At 52.8% G+C, this 12,902-nt stretch overlaps 5 protein-coding genes across 5 annotated transcripts; 4 read left to right on the top strand and 1 right to left on the bottom strand.

The window, feature by feature from the left end:
* Positions 1-75: 75 nt before the first annotated feature.
* Positions 76-3,010, bottom strand: BJX67DRAFT_374955 (exosome non-catalytic core subunit RRP4; the record flags this gene model as incomplete). Its single annotated transcript, XM_071031628.1, has 5 exons — positions 76-1,009; positions 1,071-1,307; positions 1,864-2,688; positions 2,743-2,859; positions 2,922-3,010. The coding sequence occupies 5 exons, from the start codon at positions 3,008-3,010 to the stop codon at positions 76-78; spliced, it is 2,202 nt and encodes a 733-aa protein (XP_070881932.1).
* A 218-nt stretch (positions 3,011-3,228) lies between these two features.
* On the top strand, positions 3,229-4,967 carry BJX67DRAFT_276627 (putative RNA binding protein Rnp24). The gene has a single exon (XM_071026569.1). It carries the CDS (start codon positions 3,350-3,352, stop codon positions 4,487-4,489), a length of 1,140 nt encoding a protein of 379 aa, XP_070881931.1. The 5' UTR covers positions 3,229-3,349; the 3' UTR covers positions 4,490-4,967.
* On the top strand, positions 4,968-7,667 carry BJX67DRAFT_276628 (uncharacterized protein). The gene is made up of 2 exons (XM_071026570.1): positions 4,968-6,086; positions 6,203-7,667. The coding sequence occupies exons 1-2, from the start codon at positions 5,446-5,448 to the stop codon at positions 7,578-7,580; spliced, it is 2,019 nt and encodes a 672-aa protein (XP_070881930.1). The 5' UTR covers positions 4,968-5,445; the 3' UTR covers positions 7,581-7,667.
* Positions 7,668-8,454: 787 nt separating this feature from the next.
* BJX67DRAFT_365270 (ZZ type zinc finger domain protein) lies at positions 8,455-11,697 on the top strand. Its single transcript, XM_071030260.1, has 4 exons — positions 8,455-8,803; positions 9,018-9,816; positions 9,879-10,090; positions 10,142-11,697. The coding sequence occupies exons 1-4, from the start codon at positions 8,675-8,677 to the stop codon at positions 11,426-11,428; spliced, it is 2,427 nt and encodes an 808-aa protein (XP_070881929.1). The 5' UTR covers positions 8,455-8,674; the 3' UTR covers positions 11,429-11,697.
* A 366-nt stretch (positions 11,698-12,063) lies between these two features.
* BJX67DRAFT_385182 (serum paraoxonase/arylesterase family protein) lies at positions 12,064-12,895 on the top strand (the record flags this gene model as incomplete). Its single annotated transcript, XM_071033802.1, has 2 exons — positions 12,064-12,378; positions 12,431-12,895. The coding sequence occupies 2 exons, from the start codon at positions 12,064-12,066 to the stop codon at positions 12,893-12,895; spliced, it is 780 nt and encodes a 259-aa protein (XP_070881928.1).
* Positions 12,896-12,902: the final 7 nt, after the last annotated feature.

Here is a 12,902-nt window from a genome sequence, read left to right as displayed (position 1 = left end):
CCGAGGCGCGAGGGTGTGCTTTGCCGGGGGTGGGGGCGACCGAGTCAAATCCAAAAGGGTATCAAATTCTAATATTCAGCCGGACGGCCGTCCCGTTGCCAATTGTATAATCCTCCTGGCTTGGCTGCCTTCTAAGTACTCCCGTCCTTCTCTTTGCCGTCCATCTTCGTCGTCGTCCTCATCACCGCCCTGTTCAAGATCTACTTGCAGGCTCGCATCATATGCCGCCGTAACTGTTTCCTCGTCAACCCGTAGCCCACCCTGGACCAGGACTCGAATACACTGGGTTAGGCGTGCAATCTCACGTCGCGTGGCGGGCGGAATTTCATCGTTTTGGCTCGAGTAAACTGAATTCGAGACCATTTCTTCCATGCGTGTGATGGACACGCTTTCCGTCGCTGATGACGCAGCCGCTGTGCCCTCCGCGTGCTTTGATATCCAGATGTATCCGTTCACTCCTAGCACGATGTCAACCTCGCCGCCACCGCTGGAGGTTTGTATGGTGAACATTTGTCTCCGTGAGCGAACTACTCCAGCCGCCGATCCTGAGCCGAGCCCTCCCTTGGCTGATGAACTCGATGCCCCGCTACCCCCAGTGCCGGAAACCGCAAGGAAGATTCCATTTCGGAGTTTACCGTACTTAAGCGACCGAGTGTGAAGCGACGCTGCGCCGTCCGAATGCACAGTCTGCACCTCCGCAACAAGCAGGTCGCCTTCGCTAAAGAATGTTCGGATTTGTAGTTCATCGGCGCTTGTTCGTCGGCGCAAAATGCCTCCAGGCAGGTTGATCGCGGAAAGAGGAAGCTGGGCTAAGAGGGGAGCTGCTACATCGACTTTCCACCGTTTGGATTGAACTTCGACAATCCGCCCGACAACCAAATCACCGATTTCTGGGGTATAGCGGGCTCGAATTGGTTGTACAGAAAGAAGCTTGTTTGTTTTCTGAACCGTACCGGCCACTGTAGCGATTATGGACGTCGATAACGGATTTATGTAAGTTCCATGGCCCCTAGATTATCATCTCGTCAGTCGGTCCCCAGAGAAATTGAAAGCTAGTGTCAAAGACTGACCTCATCCACTGCGGATCATCTGTAACAACTTCTCCTGGGGTAATAATCCCCGTTCCAATGTCCGTTCCTTCTATTAAACGAGGCCGCTTCGTTGGTCGTGACTTTGCGGGTGCGAGCTCGACGCCGCCCTCGGAGTCGACCGACATGTCGTCCAAGTCTGAGTCTGGGCAGGGGCCGTCGACATTGTCCGCAACGGGCGGCAAAATCGTGATTGCCATCTTTATGACCGTAGGGGGTCTAAAAAAAAATTACTCGGATTAAAGAAATGATGGACTATGTTCCCCGCGAGTGAAGGCAATTGAGTTCAGTCTGAAGCTCAAGAAAGACTTTCTGCTTCGGTGCAAACATGCCAAACATCCCGCTCCTGTCTTGGTTGCCTCCAAGAGTCCCGATCTCATAGTCCTCCTCTTACTCCTACTACTGCTATAATATTGGACGGGTCTAATGAGATCACAAGTGTACTGATGGCAACCTATGGATGCAACGAAGTCTGTGTGTGATGCAATTTACAAGAAAGATTGTTTTATTTGGCGAATCAGCATGTTCTTGACTTGGATACTCGATCATGCGGCGCATTCTAGCACCTCGGGCAAGTGTAAAGAAGAAGAGGATATCTGGGTAATACCTTTCAAGATCATACTCATAATAACAACCAAGTCAAAAAGCAAATAGGGAAACAATACAATCGGCCCATATCGTTTAAATAGGGCGTATGGGGACAGGCGAAGTGGAACGGGAAATCAAAGACACTAGTTATACAAAGATGAAAGGTCGGGGACAGGCCAAAATTCACGCACTACCGCCGGAAGATCTTTTCGCAGGGCGTTTGGTGTTAGGTGCGCCATCTTCCTTCTTCTTCCGACTCGAGCGGCTATTGCTACCCTTGGACCGAGGAGTAGTCTCTTCGTCGCGCTTGCGTTTGGCCTTGGAGCCTCCAGACGCGCCTCCGGAATCCACCATGACACTGTCTTCGTCGTGCGTGTCCTCGTCTCTTCGGGAGGCCGGGGCGGACCGCTTGGATGTGCGTAAGTTGGAAGGTCGCGATGATGATTTCTCGGAAGCATTCTCGTTGTCTTGGAGAAAAATATTGGGGTGGTTCTTGCGTAGCCAATGATGAACCGAGACGGGGCTCCGAAGAGCATACTCTCGTTCTCTCTCCGCTAAGGACGGCTTTTCCGGGGCGCGAGCCAATTGAACGGCCGCGGACATGTCACCGAGCCGAGCATCCGTAGCCGAACAGTACTCAGTTTCGTGCTCAGGAGTGAGGAATCCCAGAGTCTGGTCCAGGCTGGAGCTGCCGTTCTGGTTTTCCAGCGCTGGCGCAGAATGGGGCACTTTTGTAAGATCGATATATCGCAACTGGGGGGCAAAGGCTCTTCCTCTTCTAAGCCCCGCCTCTAAGTTCTCATAGGACTCGGCCGTTATATGTCCGGCTGCCAATTCATCCCTCGCATTCTTCAGTACTGACATAGCTGAGGCATGGTCATTATAGGACGGCGAAAGCTCCCTGTCAGGAGTGGGAAGAATTGCCTCGTCACCAGGTGCCCTCAAATCATATCGAAACTTGGGTGAAATGTGAACAGCGTCGTTGAACTCTAGAAGAACCTCCAGTAACTGGCTAAGATGAAGTCAATACAACGACAGACGGCAAGACGGGGAACAAAAGACGAACTCGTTCTGCTCCTGAATCCTTTTCGACAGATCCTCGATGCGCAGCTGCTCTCGGATAAGAGTTTCGCTTTCTTTCATTCGAAGCTCAAATTGAATCTTAAGCTTTGCAAACTTCCTCCTGTAGAAGAAAAGTCATATTAATTCAATTCGGGACCGTGGTGCGCCCCAGATTGTACTCACTTATACGATCGATGCGACTGCTTCGTAGGGGCATTGGTATCCGGGAGGCTTCCGGCTATAGAGCGCGCCTCGTCGATCTCGTTGGACATGATCAATAATGAGGATCGAGTGGTCTCGTTTGCTAAATACCGCGGAAATATCTAGACTTGTCTCGCTGAAAGGTTGGATTGGGCTCGGCTGGATGTGTTTCGCGTTGCAGTCGAATCCGCCTTGGGCTGGGGCGCGAGCCGCGAGCGCGAAAGCGGAGTGATTCTGCCAGTCAAAAAGAACCAAAAAAATCGCCAAGGCAAAGATTAATCAATGCTGTCGGTGATAGAAAGCGAGATTTTTCAAAAGCTCTTTTTGAGAGTTACCTGATACCTCATTAACTTTGGTTATCACTCTTTGCTATATCTGAGTCATTTTTAGGATCTTCTGGGACAGACAAAATGGGGCCCATTGGGAAAGAAAATCAGAAGAAGCGAAAGCTACTCCACAACCCAGAGATCGAGATCGATGTCTCTGCGCCTGAGCCCCCGTCGAAGAAGGCTCTTCGGAAAGCCAAAAAGAAGGCAGCTAATGTAGACATGGGTGACACCGCCAAATCGCTGAAACCACGCACACCAACCGACTCTGAAAAGCCTGCTGAACCCCAGTCTGCCTCCCAGAAGCGCTCAGATTACGGGATCTGGATAGGGAACCTTGGATTCGCCGTCACTAAGGATGACCTACGACGGTTCTTCACATCCAATTGCTCGTTCACCGATACTACTATTACCAGGATTCATCTGCCCCATGGCGCAGACCGACACGGAAAGGCACAGAACAAAGGGTTTGCCTACGTCGACTTTTCCAACCCCAAGGCTGTGAAAGAAGCATTGGAGCTCAGCGAGCAACTACTCTCTGGGCGCCGCGTGCTGATTAAGGAAGCAAAGAACTTTCAGGGTCGACCGGAAAAACAGGAGGGTGGAAAAGATGCTCATTCCGCTGCTGCTTCTGGCCGAGCTCCATCCAAACGTCTATTTGTTGGAAATCTGGGCTTCGACGCAACCAAGGAGATTCTAGAACAGCACTTTTCAAAATGCGGGACCGTTGCCAGCGTGCACCTCGCCACATTTCAGGACTCCGGGAAGTGCAAAGGCTACGCATGGGTGGAGTTCGAGGATCTCTCAGCTGCTGAAGCGGCAGTGAAGGGGTTCAAGTTGGTTACGGAGGATGACGAGGATGAGAGTGAACCAGAACCGGAATCAAGAAAGCGCAGCAAACCTCATAAGCCTCGACCGAAAAAGGTATGGGTGAATCAGCTTTTAGGCCGACGCATGAGGATCGAGTTCGCGGAAGATGCAACCACAAGGTACAATAAGCGCTTCGGCAAAAATGGTGAAAAGAGCAGGAGCGACGCAACAAATGGCAATGAAGCTGAGCTTGGCGATTTCGAGGAGGATACCGGGAAAGATAACGCGCGTCCTAGTCAAACTACCAGAGTCAAACCCGCAAAGCCGGATTACTCCAGGTACGACCAATCGACCGTGCAAAAACTGAGTGGCGCCATCGTCGAGGCGCGGGGGAAGAAGACAACGTTTGACTGAAGCGGCCATTTGGATGGTTTCCTTCGCCTTGACTTTCTGATACGCATTACTGAGGCCTTCCATGGGCTCTAGGAATCCGGCCTATATATACTCACTTGGTTAGGATTAAATGCCTGGAATTACATACTGCGAGGCGATGTTTGTTGTCTAATCCCGCAGCCCAAGGACCATCTCCGGGCGTTTGACGTGGCACAAGAGGAGCGAGAGATCACTGATACCCAAGGTTTGGTTTCCTCCCCCCTTCATCACTTTCCGACGATCCGTCTCCAGCTGGTTGTGCCACTTCTAGTTCCGTAGAAATTTGACAGGCAGATGAAGTAGCGTTTAAGTAAGCATTCGACCGACGCGCTCCTGCTGAGAACTCAACCGCAGTTTATTTGCGGGATAAAACGAAAGGAACAAGCAGAGCCAGTCGGTTCCAGGGAAACAACTGTAGACACCCGCGGGTTGGTGGCCTGGACTGATGCTCTCCCACCATTTCGCTGCGTCAGCCTACCTGCGTTGTTCATTCCAAGCCCGGAGGGCTATTTCTTGGTGATCGTTGAGGATTTACCCAGAGTTGTTCTAGAATCGCTGAGGTGGTTTTGGCCGCGCTAACCCGGTTGGGATGCTTGACATCTCGTTCGATGTCATGCCTTGAGGATTGAAAACGATCAAATCTTCGCAAACCCGTCCGCCTGTCTGGCTCTCCTTTCCTTTTTATCGCTCCCTCTTTCCGGGTGCATTTTATTTCCATTAGTATCGTTCTATATACGCCTGCTTGTCTTCTCTTCGCGGCCTGGTGTTACCCCTTCTTTTTGTTCGGAGTTCGTCATCCCGCCCTCGTCCTCAAACCTGCCTGTCTTTCTCCGCTGCTGGTCGGTGCACCCATATCTGGATCGTCTTTGCAACGGCCATCATACGCATATATCCATTCGAACTTTCTTTGGAAAATTGTATTCTTTATTTCTTCTAAAATGGCCCCCCGCCGTCACAATATCGGTGCGAGTCGCCGAAGGAGACGAGAGGATGAAGGGGAGGATGAAGGGTCGCTCGATGGAGAGGTTGAGGACGACTCTTTGAGCGAAGGTTCAGTCATAAGCCAGCAGGATGATGATGATGCCGACGGGGAAGGTAGTGATGAGAGCGACGACGACAATATTTCGACCAAGAATCCCGCCAACCGTCAAATCAATGGTCGTGTGCCTGATGGGCACCGAGGGTCACGCCGCCGCCACTCGGCCTCTCCAAGGAAATCAGCACTAGCAACGGCCGTATCAGACACGGATGTGATGATGAACGGACTGAGAGTAATCGACGATGGAAAGGGCGTTACGGAGATTCATTTCGATGATCTGAGGGGGGACCTCAACCAGACTAGAAGGACGCCATCTGCACCGCCAACCGAGGCGACAAAAGAACAATCTTCAGATAAGAAAGGTCGGGAGCTCGAGAAGACGGTGAAGGACAAAGAGGAAGACCCTACATCTGTGCCAAAGCGGGGAAGCTTCTTCCTTCACGACCAACGCTCAACAGAAGCCGGGGCGAACGGGCAAAAACCATATGGCAAATCGAAGACGCGGCCATTCGGTCTCATCGTGGACGGTAATGTACGCAGGTATGTGCAAACCTCCCTCCATGGGCTCTCTATAATTATTGGGGAAGGCTCGACGGGTTGCACCCTAGCAACACCAGAACTACTATCAATATGTACTGACCAACTTGCGCAACTAGAAAACCGGACGTGACGACGGAGGGCCAATGGACACATGATCTTCATGAAACAGTTGCCGGAGATGATCCGCCTGGTGTTAAACGTTCTACCTCGTCAGCGGCAGTCCCGACTCATCCCCGTGGAAGTGTCCCGACGACCGTGCCTACAGCTCCCAGGACGTCTACTCCAGTCCGAAGTTTTTCGAGCAGTGTCCCCATCGGAAATGTGCCTGTCGTGGTTTACCTCCCAGGGATGCGTAACCCGATTTCTTTACCTCCAATCCTAAAGCAACAGCACACCCGTCTCCCTCACCATCGACCCCCTCTGCGCCGCGACAAGCCCGTCAGAATCTCGCTCCCTGAACAACCACCTAGATATATATTTCCCGCCACGGATCGTTCCTTCATCTTCATCCCGCGAGCAATGAGGCCCAACCAACAAGCTTACCGCGGCCGTGGTCGTGGGGGTTTTTTCGGTGGACGCCGCCCAAGCATCTATGCAAGCTCGAACTACACACCAAGCGTGGGTATGAGCCGGAGATCGTCATTCGGCAAGCCACCCTCACAAGATGGATACCACTCACCGGCAGGCTCCGTTGCCTCGCGGCATACAGTCGTTACGACCGAGAATGGGAAGCCCATCGTTCGCCTTCCTCCTCCTCGACCACCCGGCGCCATGCCCCCGGCACCAGTGCTTCCGGTCCCTCCCGCCACAATCCACCTTCCACCCCAACCACAAGTTCCACAGCCCATCTGGCGTGAAAGTCGCCCTGCGCCCATTCCCATGCATCAGCCTCGCCCACAGAAGGCCGTTTCTGTAGCCGACATCGAAACACCGGCTAGCTTCCCCGTCAATCCTCCCCCCGCCCCACAGGAGCAGCCATTCCATCATCAAGTTCCAATTCCTGGAAATGGGCCTGCCTATGGCCCTGAGGCTGCTGCCAGCTATCCTCCTCCGGCGCATACCGCTGCAACTCCATTATCCCAAATACCTGAGCGCGCAGTTCATGCGCCCCCGTTCCAATTATACGGATTTCAGCAACCTCAGCCGTATTACCCCGGGCCTTACCCCGGACCTGTTTATTATCCTGGTTCAGACACAGGATATGCGCCCTACAACAACGTTGGCACGGGCCCAGGAGCACCCTTTGCTGCTGGACAAAACGTCCCGTACATGGTACCCGGCACGCACACTCCAGCTGAACCTTCGTCCCAACCAGGTACTGTTGCACATGAGTCAGGCGGCACGGTTTATTATTATGATGCCTCACAAATGTACCCCGGGCCAAATTTTGGGGCGCCTCCTGCGGGTGGTGCGATGGGTGTTGGTGGAATGATGACACCTGGCACGACTTATTATTACCCCCAACAGCCAGGGGTTTATTATCCCTCGCAGTAAGGACGAACAAAAATTCTCAAAGCGAGCATCATCTGATTTTTTTTTTTTGACTTCCTTTCCATACTTTGTCTCTCTACTTCTGAAGTCGCCCCATTCTTCCGCGACGACTTCTGTTTTTGGCGTTTGCTTTAATTCCACTATTCATCTCTCCTGCTCTACTGCCGCCAACCCGTCTAAAATCTCTCACAGCTTCTCTTTAGCTTTCCGGATCCCTTGTACCGGGAGATACTCCGTCTGTTATGTCTGTCTTAGTTGAGGTTAGATTAGGACTGATGCATTTCTAGCGAGCTGTTGTTTTTCCCCCCCCTTTTCTTCTGTTATCCGGAGCCTCTCATGTCTGTAAAGGCATCTCAGTTCTTCATGATGTCTTACTGTTATGCAACGATGGTGATTCGATGACGGCCTGAGCTGGCTGTCCATTACTGTTTCAGTTTCGGGCTTGGTGACTCGATGCTCAGCGTCGTTTGAGAGACGAAACACTCGTCGGATGGAGCTCCTCGTGTGTCCGACTGTTGCGTCATTTCTTGTTTGCTTTTTCGTCCATTGCACTGGCTTGGATCCCCTCTTTCGCCCTTACGGCTGTAGGCAGATCAGCTCAAAAACCAAAAACTTCCGGCCCGAATCAGGCATAGTACCTAGTTAGATTGGTTGCGTAGTTAGCAGCATGCAATTTATGAAACAAAGGAGACGGCTGCCGACCAAGCCTCCGCACCTGTCCGGTTGCGTCTGTGTATAGACTAAAGTCGAAGCTCACCGCCCCCGCCCGGGCGGATGAAGCCCGCAGCTCAGGTGACCCGCACCACCGCCTGGGCCATTCAGGCATCTTCTTATCTGCCAATTATAAGCCTCACTCCTCGCTCTCGCTCCCTCCTCTCCTCCTCCTCCCTCGCCTCGCCTCATCCTCGTCATCTCCTGCTGCCTCCTCATCGAGCTCCTTCCTTTCGTTCATCACTTATCATCTCCCTCCCTCCCCTTACCTGTTTTGATCCCAGCTTCTCTCTTCACCCAAGTCCTTCCGAGGCTTCCGACATATCCTACTGGCGTGACATAGCACCTTTTCCGGCGAGCCACGCTTTGGGGCACTTCCTTCCACCATGTCTGCCCCAACTGCCGCCCCTGTCCTGCCTACCACTTTGATCACCGTCAAAGTTACGTTTGAGGGCCATACCAGACGCTTCAAGATCCCTCTGAAAGACCTCGGAGCTGGTACCCTACCCCAGAATGTACGTCCTGTCCCCACTCGAGCTCCGACCGCCCTTCAACCCTCTCTACCGTCTATTCGGCCTCTTCTCGTCTTTCCTTCTTTCTCCTCGATCCATACTGGGCCCCTGGCCCGTAAACTCTCTTCTCCCTTCCCTCCCGCACAGGACCGCACGAGAGAAAAAGCAACTCTTTAGAAGTTCTTTGTTCTCTCCATGTTGACTATTCTCACGCTAGTTGCGCCAACTTCTTGGCATTCCGGCGGACACCAACGTCATCTTCGAACGTTACTCTGACAGCGCCGGTGCCTATGTCTGTCTCGACAGCAACAACCCAGCAGTCTTCAAACAGCTTTATCGTGCTGCGAAGGCAAAGTTGAAGCTGCGGATTAAGGCGACCGTCGATCAGTCTCCCACCCAAGTGTCAGCGCCAGAGACCTCCAGCGAGCATCCAGGTTCAGCAAGATACAGCTATCTCGAAACCGTTCTTAGCTCCCCAATACCTGCAGCTCAAGCCGAGACGAATCCTAGTGCTACCACCTCGTCTACAATATTACCAGAGAGCTCGGAGCGATCCACATTACCCGAAGCTGACAAGGACATCTGGTCGACGACGGAAACAGACGTACTCGAGACCGCTAATCATCGAGAGTTCGTTCTGGGACCTGACAACCCGGGTGTTCCCGTAGCCTCGCATACCTCCCTCGCGGGTGTTTTTTGCATTGACTGCAATTACTGTGGACGTGCTATTCCGAACGAACACTACCACTGCAATACTTGTGCCGACGGCGACTATGACCTCTGCCCCCAGTGTCTAGACTCTGGAGTCACTTGCTTGGGCGAAGACCATTGGTTGGTAAGGCGTTTTGTGAAGGACGGTATTATTACCAACAGCACAACCAAGACCCTTGCATCTCATAAGATTAAAAGCCAAGAAGAGAAATCCCTACCGGAGCCGGCGCCCAAAAGTACCCCCGAAACGGTTGAGAAGCCCAACCCCATTGGCCGTGAGCGAATCTGCAACAACTGCCTCAAGGGTAAGCACACCCAAATCGAGTTCTCGAGTGTGTTCGTGTTCCACCTAACCAATATGCCGCAGATTTTGATGAAAATAAAATGGTATCCTGTGCTGACTGCGAAGATTTCGATCTTTGCATCACGTGCGTCCTCGGACACAAACACGGGCATCACCCTGCTCACACTTTCGTCTTGCTGGGTGAGCACGACTCTGGTCTGAAAAATCTAGTCTTGTCTCGCTGCAAGCCTGGGCGCGGTTACCACCATGCGGCCATCTGCGACGGCTGTGAAAATGTAATGTTTCTGTTCTCAATGCCTTGAGATTGCATGCTAATCTGGACTCAGCATATAACTGGTGTGCGCCATAAATGCCTCACGTGCCCTGACTGGGATTACTGCTCGGAGTGCCATCTCTCGGCGGCTCGAAGCCACCCCGGGCATCGATTTGCGCCACTCTATACGGCTATTTCCGAGCCGTTGCAATCACATGAAGTGCACTTTGGCGTCTTCTGTGATGGTCCGCTGTGCAAAGACAAACGAAGGCCCGGGTTCATAACCGGCGTTCGATACAAGTGCTCTGTGTGCCATGATACCGATTTCTGCGCCAAGTGTGAAGTTCATCCCGCAAATACACATAACCGTACCCATCCTATGGTGATGTTCAAAACGCCAGTGCGCAGCGTCACCGTGAGTACTGTCCACGAGAATGCCTTGAACCAAACTTCTGCCACTGTGGGTGATCGGCCTCAAAGGTCCACGTCGACTCAAGTTTCCGCCCCTCTTTCTTCACTTTCTTCGCAGCTGCAGTCTCTGGAAACCGTCACCAAGGAGGAGGCGGACCTGGTCGCGGACAGCATGCCTTCTGATCAGCAAACGTCAAACAAGGAAGAGCAGCGAGCTACGCCTAAACAGACACCAAGTCATGATATCGAGTCGCAGTACCAGGCATTCTTCATTGAGGATACCATTGCCGATCGCACAGTGATGCGTCCACACCAAGTTTTCCAGCAAACATGGAAGCTTTACAACCCCGGTCCACGTGCATGGCCCGCAGGAGCCCAGGTGCGTTTCGTTGGTGGCGATTTCATGTTCAATGTCGACGTCAACCATCCCAGCAGCCTTGCGTCGGTTACGGCTGCCATGGAGAGCAACACACTATCGGAGCCCTTGGAAGTGGGTGGAAAAGCCGATTTTACCGTCACCTTGAGGGCACCAAGGAGACCGGGTACTGCTATCTCATACTGGCGACTGAAACTTGACGATGGCATGCCCTTCGGTCACAAACTGTGGTGCGACATTCAAGTCCGCGATGATGTCGTGGAGGATGAGACCGTCAGTGGTGTTGAGGCTCCCGAGGTTCCCGCAGCCGACCATTCCGATACTTCAGGAAGTCAGATGGTGTTCCCGAAGCTAGACAAGGAGTCGCCAGAAACGAGCACGCACGAGGCGACTGGCCTAGCACCCACTGCGCCCTCTGTATCTAGCGCATCTGATCACGACCTCCTTGATGAAGTGGCTAGTTTGGCTTTGGACGACGCAGACACCGAGACTGGGTTCCTGACCGACGAAGAATATGACATATTGGATGCTAGCGACCAAGAATTCATGGACGCCAATTCTACTCGAAACTAACTCCCGAGGCTAATTACACTGTGAGACAAGGAAGCTTATGACCGAAAAATGAGTTCCGTGGATTTTATCGCCTTTTTTTTTTTTGGAAGGGGGCTATTCCGAGAGCACAGCATGGTCAGGAAAGGTGAAATAAGTTGTTGAATGGTTGAGCTTCACGTCAGGTCATCGCCAGAGGGGAAGCTCTCTTGGCTGCCTACGGAGAGTCGCCGTTGCTGTATCTCCGCACTTATCTTAAGATTGGTTAGTTATGGATCCTCTTATGCCTTTGGTCCCCTCGTCGTAAGTTTGCGTAGTTTGGTAGTGCTTTGTGTCGACCCCGATATTAGGGGCCTCCGCCAGCTACTCCGCATCGTGGACTGCCTTCGTCGACAGAGTGCTAACCCTAGTTCAGGAGGAAGTTGACAATGCAGGGCCCGCCATGGGCGGTCCACCCCCTCCAGAGAGAAGAACTCCCAGCTCTTTGATCGCCAGTAGATCCCAGCAGAATTCCGAGGTTACTCCCCAATGTGATACTTTCCCCTCACAGCTCTACCGAACGAACCAAGGCCCGACAAAGCCAACGAAGATGGCACACCACCTGGCCTTAGAGTCCCCATCCCCGCTCATGAACCCGGGACTTCAGCGTTCCAAGCACAATGGCCCAATCCAGCCTGTCCCTGTTCCTCATTCTGTCGGCGATCTTGATATCTCTGCTCTGTCGCTCAGTCCAGCGCGGTCTCACGGTGATAGGGGTATACCAAGGTCCAGTCGTGGCGTCTTCTGCTGCGCAGCGCATCTACGCAATTCCGGATACGGTGCATTGTGAAGACATACATTACTATGCTCCGGGCGATATCCTCTTCACAGCATGTGAGGATTCAGTGCAACAACGCTTCCGATGGTTCCCTCCTCTCGCCCTGCTGGACGGTCCCGTCGAAACAACCGGCTCTATCCGCATCATCAATCCTCAGGTATCTATTCCTCCTGCTTCCAGCATCAAACCCGCGGCTAACAGCCCAGTAGACGAAGGTATCATCCCAGCTCATGTTTGAAAATTTCCCCGGACCGTTCGTCACGCATGGAATCGATGTTATCCAGGATCCAGACCGGGCAGAGGCCCTGTACATCTTTGCCGTAAACCACCTGCCCAATCCCGAGTATAGTCCTGCTACGGAAGCGGAAGCAGAAGCCCCCAAGGCGCGCTCGCAGGTCGAGGTCTTCCACTATGTCCTCAACTCGAGCACAATCCGGCACGTCCGCTCCGTCCGTCACCCACTCATCACAACGCCGAATGACCTCTATGCTACGAGCCCATACTCGTTCTACGTCACGAATGATCACCATTACCGTGAAGGGTTCCTGCGGGAGCTAGAATCTATACCAGGAGTTAAATGGGCTAAGGTCCTCCACGTTCAACTAGACCGACTCGATACAGACGATGCAACCGCCGGCGTCAACACCACCGTGGCATTGGCCTCGGATGTATAACTGCAAC

Source organism: Aspergillus lucknowensis (assembly GCF_044049455.1).
Source record: "Aspergillus lucknowensis strain CBS 449.75 chromosome Unknown BJX67scaffold_59, whole genome shotgun sequence".
Classification (NCBI taxonomy): Eukaryota; Fungi; Ascomycota; class Eurotiomycetes; order Eurotiales; family Aspergillaceae; genus Aspergillus; species Aspergillus lucknowensis.
Note: the sequence above shows the minus strand (reverse complement) of the source record. Positions and strands in the feature narration are given on the sequence as shown.

What these genes read in the sequence shown, in the direction of transcription:
- BJX67DRAFT_276627 (XM_071026569.1), top strand. Translation starts at nt 3,350, where the DNA reads ATGGGGCCCATTGGGAAAGAAAATCAGAAGAAGCGAAAGCTACTCCAC.
- BJX67DRAFT_276628 (XM_071026570.1), top strand. Translation starts at nt 5,446, where the DNA reads ATGGCCCCCCGCCGTCACAATATCGGTGCGAGTCGCCGAAGGAGACGA. An exon ending in GTGGACGGTAATGTACGCAG is followed by an intron (nt 6,087 to 6,202) that starts GTATGTGCAAAC and finishes TTGCGCAACTAG; the next exon opens with AAAACCGGACGTGACGACGG.
- BJX67DRAFT_365270 (XM_071030260.1), top strand. Translation starts at nt 8,675, where the DNA reads ATGTCTGCCCCAACTGCCGCCCCTGTCCTGCCTACCACTTTGATCACC. An exon ending in CTGGTACCCTACCCCAGAAT is followed by an intron (nt 8,804 to 9,017) that starts GTACGTCCTGTC and finishes TTCTCACGCTAG; the next exon opens with TTGCGCCAACTTCTTGGCAT. An exon ending in CTGCAACAACTGCCTCAAGG is followed by an intron (nt 9,817 to 9,878) that starts GTAAGCACACCC and finishes AATATGCCGCAG; the next exon opens with ATTTTGATGAAAATAAAATG.